The sequence below is a fragment of the Ceratina calcarata genome, unplaced genomic scaffold, assembly GCF_001652005.2.
Source record: "Ceratina calcarata isolate Rehan_Ccalc_2016 unplaced genomic scaffold, ASM165200v1 scaffold455.2, whole genome shotgun sequence".
NCBI classification, from domain to species: Eukaryota; Metazoa; Arthropoda; class Insecta; order Hymenoptera; family Apidae; genus Ceratina; species Ceratina calcarata.
In genome coordinates, this window is record NW_017169478.1 from 293452 (window position 1) to 300543 (window position 7092).

At 39.5% G+C, this 7092-nt stretch overlaps 1 protein-coding gene across 2 annotated transcripts; it reads left to right on the forward strand.

Annotated features, from left to right (window-relative positions):
- Positions 1 to 953: 953 nt before the first annotated feature.
- On the forward strand, positions 954 to 6331 carry Patr-1 (Protein associated with topo II related - 1). 2 transcript variants are annotated; one of them, XM_018028485.2, is made up of 9 exons: positions 954 to 1099; positions 1756 to 1950; positions 2028 to 2439; positions 2516 to 2619; positions 2700 to 3196; positions 3277 to 3490; positions 3566 to 3775; positions 3859 to 4122; positions 4201 to 6331. In XM_018028485.2, exons 1-9 carry the CDS (start codon positions 1061 to 1063, stop codon positions 4456 to 4458), a joined length of 2193 nt encoding a protein of 730 aa, XP_017883974.1. In that variant the 5' UTR covers positions 954 to 1060; the 3' UTR covers positions 4459 to 6331. The 2 variants fall into 2 exon arrangements, with proteins under 2 accessions (XP_017883974.1, XP_017883975.1); XM_018028486.2 differs by lacking the exon at positions 954 to 1099 and adding an exon at positions 1126 to 1430.
- The last annotated feature ends 761 nt before the right edge of the window (positions 6332 to 7092 follow it).

Below are 7092 nucleotides of genomic sequence, written 5' to 3' on the forward strand. Positions count from 1 at the left end.
TTAAAAAATTGATAACATTTTTATAAACCTAATGCGTATCATTATAATATTCTGTTTTATTATATTTCAAAATTTTAGCGATATTTTTCATTTTATAAAACAATGAAGAGCCTTGGAATTTTTACACAAACCCATGTAAAATTTTAGCTAAATCTTGTTAATTCAATTATCCAGTAAACTCCCTTTAGTGGCTATGGACTTTTGTACCATTTTTCTGCTTTGTTTTACCGATAAACCGGCAACAACAGTGCAAAATGTGGGTCTAAAAGATTTAAGGACTTCTTGTCCTTATGTTAACTCCTTACCGTATTTTAAAGAGTCGAACTCGTTATCATAATTTCAAGCCAAACGTGCATATTACGAGTTTGACTCATAATCTCATGTCCAACGACAATGTGCAGAGTTTGCTATCAAAAGCAGCGGCAAACAATGACGAATGCACAAGCTTTGAAGTTTTTCGAGCTAATTGGTACCACAAGCGGTTAAAACATGGCCGTTAAGTACCCCTTAGATAAGACGAGACTTAAATCTAAAACGCTCACGATTTCTTTAGTGTGAATATCATAAGATTGTTCCCATTGAACTCTCAGTTTACGGTACACTGGATTTACTATAGAAACCAAGATAGTAACATGTCTCAAAGTTAGCTGATATCTCGGTTTCTTAATGAATCACCGCTTCAATTAAAGTTAAAGGTTTTATGCTCTAAGAGAAATAAACTCATGCCCTACCTTACTCGTTTACTACAGGATCGAAACTATCTTCTATCGCAGCTACTTCTTTTTCCTACAGGAGTCCACAACAACAGTTAAAATAAAGCAGAATGATTAACTCACGTATCGCCGCGCGCGTTCTCGTTTTCCGTCGTCCTCCATTGATACAGTACGCGCCATCTAGTCGGTGTCGCGCGCGTAAATCGTTCAAACGTAGAAACAGTTACGACATCTAGAGTACGATTATGAACTCACCAGTACGAGCAGAACCGCCATGATGGCTGATGCTTTTCGTATCGCTTGACGTTTGATCAGAACATGTCATTTTGCACATTTAATTTCGACAAATGGCAGACTTCTTTTTCGGTTTCGATACGTCGCTTGAAGTAAGTAAGCTTGTCGCTACCGATGGTGCAGCTTCCATCTCCGTCTCGAGTCGTGGGCAGTGAGAAACTGGGAAAGAGCGCGGGGAGAGTACGAGATCATTCGCGATCTCGACGTGTAGTCGCGTCGTGGTTCATCGTGGCGGAATCGGGAGAATTTAAAGAGCGTCCGCGTGTTCAGTCAATAGCGGGTAAATCGTTCGGATCGAATGAAACGTGGAGGCTTGTCGAACGACCTGGTCGTACCTGCCGCCCGCCCGTTCGCTCCTTTATGCATATATACCGTTTCGAAAATAGCTAGCGCGTATCGTTCTCTCTTCGAATCGTAATGGAGGTATGTAGCACGTCGGGTAACCTCGCCAACGCAGGGACCTCTTCGAAGGATGCTATCGCTGCAACTTCCGTACTGGTCGTTATTATCATCCTAATTTCTCCTTCTCCGCTTTGTTTCGTTCTAGTTTTCCGTGGACCGATTCGTCTACGTATATCGATACAGTTAACAGGACGAACGATCGTCGAATAGTTTCCTTAGTCGTGTCGGGATTTTCTCTGCTTCTCGCTCGAAACAATTATTTTCCACTCGCAATGGTTTAGTGATAGTAAGTTGTTGCTCCACCGAGTAGCTCCTTTTTTTGTTTATTCTCGCTTCGATTATTTAGAGGAGCAATTTAGAAGATGGTCTGGAGTGTCCCTTCGAGGAGGACGACCTCGGGGGAGAGGAAGAGTACGATGCTTTGAACGACGAGACCTTCGGCTCTGAAGCCACTATCGGGGATTGGGAGAAAGACCATGAAAAACTTGCGGAAATCACGGAATCCAGTCGTCCTCACAATCAGAATAACTTGAGTAAAAAAGTAAATAACTCGGAAGGGTCATATTTCTTGGTCTACTGAACGTACCGACGATTTAGTAACAGTAATAATTATTGCAGAATGGAGTTAATGCGAATATTGAAGATAATTTATCTCATTTGGTGTTAGATGAGAAAGAGGGTATTGTCCCACGTCCTGGGGTATGGGACAGTCCCAACTTTTCCTCTCCCAAACCTATTCCCTCGTTACCCTTGCCACCGGGGTTAACGTCCAACGTCTGCACCGTCGAGGAATTGGAGAAAGGTTTGACCGCGAACAGACAGCCGGTAGGATTGAACAAACCTATTCAAGGTCAACATCCACATCAGCAGCAGCAACAGAAGCAAGATGGAACGCACCTGTTCAAGTCTTTATCCCTTCCTCAACGCTTCCCCCCAGGACTGGGTATACCACCCCCGCATCCTGTTGTTTTACCACCAAACGTGAGATTCCCACATCCTCAATTTCTACAGCATCCTAGATTACTGCCCAGTAAGTATAACAGATATGCAACGTAGATACGTGTATCTTTATTTCAAGGAACAATCAAAGCAATTGATTTTCGTAGATCAAACTGGAAATCTATTGAGATATCCTGTACCGCCTCACTTAATGTTGCCACACGGGCCACAGAGACAGCCCATGCATGGCTCGTTTCCGAATAATTTTCCAGTAAGCTTCGCTGTTTAATCACAAATGTTAACAGCAGATTCGATGTTTCGATAAGAATCGTCTCGAATACTTTTTCACAGCCTCCACACTCGAATTTGTGCCTCCCTCCATTTCTGCGAACGGACCACGGCATGATATCTCCTTTTCCCGGAAATCAGTCTAGTCACCATCAGCAACATTCTTACGCTCATTCTGGAAATCAACGACACCTGAATAGGCCGTTCCCTCACGGAGAACAGCAGCAAGGGAATCATCAACTATATTTCAAAAATAATCAGCATCAGCAGCGTAACTACGACCGGAATAATCAACGGCAATATCATTACCATCATTACTGTCAAGGTGTAAACGGTGTGACTGGTTCGGGAGAGTACGACGAGTACGCCGGTCTGATGAGCAGCCGGGAGAAACAGTGGTTAATTAATATACAATTACTGCAACTAAACACGACCGAACCTTACGTCGACGACTACTACTACACCGTGTTCTGCGATAGAAAGAACAAACAGACTTTAAATCAAGAACAAAAAGATAAGAAACGCAATAATAACAATAACAATTATCAGAGAGATTCGAGGTGAATATTTTCTTTCCCGCCTATTTCTCTTCACTCTCCGATTGTAACCAATGATCGTTTCATTTTATTTTTAATTTTAGAGATCGAGATCAACCGCTTCCTGTGCTTTCGAGACCTGCATACATACCGATGCAGTTTGAGAACTCCCTGGGGAAGTTACAATTCGCAAGCGTAATCGCACCGCGTAAGGTGATCGATATGGACGTTGTGCCGAATGGCGATCCCCAACTAGCCTCGCAAATACAGCAAAAGGACACGAAACGAACGAGGCAATTGTTGCTTGAAATCGAAAGGGTATATAATTTTCCGATTGAAAGAACACTAAGGAAGTATTTCGTTATTATCTTTTACGAAAAATAATATTTTCAGTTATATATAATTCAATTGAAACTCGAAGATCTACACAATCCTTTAGTTCTACTTAATGAACAACAACAACGGGAAAATCAGGAAGGGGAGAAGGAAACGAATAACGAGAAGAAGACTAAGCCAGAGTTAATAAGTATGATGTTATCCTCTCTCCTTCAATTGATACAAGACGATAAACTAGCGAGTATGCTGGGTATCCGAAAAGGAAAAGTACGTAAGTCGGAGATTGAGACGAAACGCGAAGTGACGAAACTGTAAGCTCTATCTCGATTGTTCAATTTACTCTGTCGCAGATGCTGTTATTGAGATTTCTGCCGTACTTGAACGTAACGGAATATTGTAACCAGTTAGAGGAATTATGGAAGGCGATATTCCGAGGATTAACTGTAATAGGCCGTAGAGATTCGCACCTGTTAACAAGCCTGTATTCGGAGTTTCAACGATGGTTCGGTAACATACAAGAGTTCGATACGATACTTCGACTAGCTCGATCACTGTCCGATTTCACTAGTCAACCAATCAAGAATAACAATTTAGCTTTCGCCCTTTCAAACAAGGTTCGTCCAATTACATAGATCTCTTTACTCTATACTATCACATTCTCATTTTTTTCTTCTTTTTTTTTTCTTGTTTAGTTCGGTGTGTCTGTAATCGCCTCGATGTTCGAACAAGCAGAGAAAATATATCCGACGGACGATGCTCTGTCTGCGGAATGGTCATCGTTCATTGCGAATATTATCGATATAATCGGCGAAACTCCACCCTGTATCGCGCCCTGTCAACCGATCGCTGCGGACACGCTTAATCAGCATTTAAACCGACTATCTCACTTAAAGTGCGGGAGGTACACGACTTTGGAACTTTTATTAACCGATATCAACTCTTCCCGATAATCAAACGTTATTATATATTATTTTCTTGGCATTTCGATTGAAGCCTGCTTTTTATTCAATCATCGAGTCAGAAATTACGCTAACGGAGAGTCGCAGATATTTTAATACTGTTACAACGTTAAGATTTAATACTTCTTGCATACAACTATATATGTATATATATATGTATTGATGCAGTTGATCATTTTACGTGACACAGGGAACTTATATCATTTTTCTGTTTATTCTCAACTGAACGGCGCTCGATCTATTATGTTACGCCACAGCGTCGATTTGGTATATCGTAAAACGTTTATGAACATTCACACAGTTTTCGTTCTCCTTTTCCCTATTATAAGTTCACCACGTTGAGTCCATATAACTAATACGTTCATTGAATGAACTACGATCGGAATTTGTGGTTCTTCTCTTTTATCCTTTTTGTAGAATACGTTCTTGAGCAACTTTCTAAGTTCATTGACTAATTGTAACATAGCGTTTTATATTCGAAATAACATTTTGTTTTCGAGAAAAGAGAGGGACCTTCAAATGGAAACACGACGTTTGTGAAGCCGGCGCAAAAAGTCAAATTATGTTGAAGAAAATATAAATGGTAAATCTCGTATAAGATTTTCAATGGAATTACGTGTTATTATAAAATCAGATCTATCGTTAAAGAAGATTAATTGCATACGATGATGATGCGTTTAGTAAAATATAATGTAGCATTGTTCGTGCATGCACCGAGTTTAAGAAGATCGACGAAGGGGCGTTAAAATCGAGTACCCTATAAGTTTCTGTACCAAGAGGACAGGAATGTATTCGCATTGCAACGTTTTTATAACGAACGATGATTAACGATTAGCGTGTCGAGACCTTGGATCAATTTAATTGTAATTGTAATATGAACGGATGGACGGAAATCCGGGGACTTGGTGCGTATTTTAAAAAGTAGAATCATTACTAGATAAAAAAAATGAAATGTTACGTACCTACTTTGTGATCATGTTAAATAGGAAGCGGTCGTGAGAGAAATTGTTGCGAGCAATTAGCGAAAGTGCAGTAAACGATATTTTAAAAGAAATGGAAGAAAATATACGACGACATGGCCTTTGGTACACAGTAAAAACGGTTAATTTTAATCGCAGTAAACATTTATAAATTCTTATGTATGTACATTCAGCTTGTACATAGAGCGGCTCTGATGAATGAATGACTTCGTACACATATGTATTTTGTAATTGGGATACGAGTGAACATTTTTCACTTCCACGACATAACACTACGTCATTTTTGCAGAAAAAAAGGATCATTAAAATGATACAAAAAATATGGATCGCATTATTTTCTAACGTCTACACCGGCTGACGAGTATCGACGAGTCGGCAGGGCGAGTTGAAATTTGTAAATTGCAATTATTTAGTGTAAGTAATTATACGTACGAGATGAATGTGTAATGTAAAATTGCAGCCCGCGATCCACCACTAACACTAATAACGTAAGAGACTTAATGCAGACATGCTGCGGTATGCTTTCTTCTTCCTTTCGTAAAGTTGTTATCTAATTATCTAATTACGTTACCCATGATGATTTGTCACATTTGGTTCAATTACATTTTCAATAATGATTTCGATAAGTGTTATCTTTACATTCGTGATCGATGATGCACGAAACGAATGTAACGATAAACACGATCGTCGTTTACGTTGCGAGGCTAATTGATATTTCTCACGTAAAAGAAAAACACATACAATTTATCATATGTAATTCATCAAGGATCGAATAATAACTGATTGTGAGCACCCTTCGATTCCTTACTCTCAGATAAAACATGTTTGTTGAGACTGTACAAATTTTTTAATCTTTGAAAGTAAACTGTATCATAAAGTTTAAACCGCGTTGTCTCTTATATGTGCCACAATTTTACAAAGTATGCATGTTTTTCGTACTTTCATACATTAGTGCGAATCGATCTTAATCAGTGATAAGATATCATGGATATAGGAAGGTATACAGGATTGGAGCATAAGGGGGAAGCGATCTCCGCAGTGAAGGGAAGTATAGTCACGTGGTTTATGGAACGCGTTCATGATTGGTTAATATCGCGCAAGCGCAATCTGTTTTTCATGCCATTCAAATTACCGTATGTTAACCTAAAGCTTTCTGCATATTTTTTGCATCAGTACGAGTTTCGATCATGGAAAAATAACAAAATATTTCAATTGACAGCCGACGATCGCCGTTGCCAACGAGGAATTCGATTTTCCCGCGCATTTGATTCTCGCTGCTGTTTGATATTTCACTACGACGTAACCGTAAGTAACTTTGAAAGTAACAAAACAATTTGCTTTGGTCAATTATTATCAGATAATGACGTCCAATTTACAGAGCACGTCACTCTGTAGATAATCTTTTATATAATTTTATTATATTACCATGTCTTCACTACTGGAATACCGTCCTGTGATCTCATTCCTTGTTTGCCGAACATTTTCACTCGCTTGTTATTGTTTTCACCATCGCCATGACTGGCGAAGATGAATCGTCGAAGTTGTCCAGACAAGATTAATGACTTTTTCGTAACGCTTGTCTTCCGTTTTTTATATCTTCCTCCTTCCCACGCAGAAATTCAATAGCCAGAAATGATTAAAGCAC

Excerpts from the sequence above, each read along its gene's own strand:
- Patr-1 (XM_018028485.2), top strand. The coding sequence starts at position 1,061 with ATGGCAGACTTCTTTTTCGGTTTCGATACGTCGCTTGAA. Across the intron at positions 2,440-2,515 it reads GCATCCTAGATTACTGCCCA|ATCAAACTGGAAATCTATTG; the intron begins GTAAGTATAACA and ends TGATTTTCGTAG. Across the intron at positions 2,620-2,699 it reads CGTTTCCGAATAATTTTCCA|CCTCCACACTCGAATTTGTG; the intron begins GTAAGCTTCGCT and ends ACTTTTTCACAG.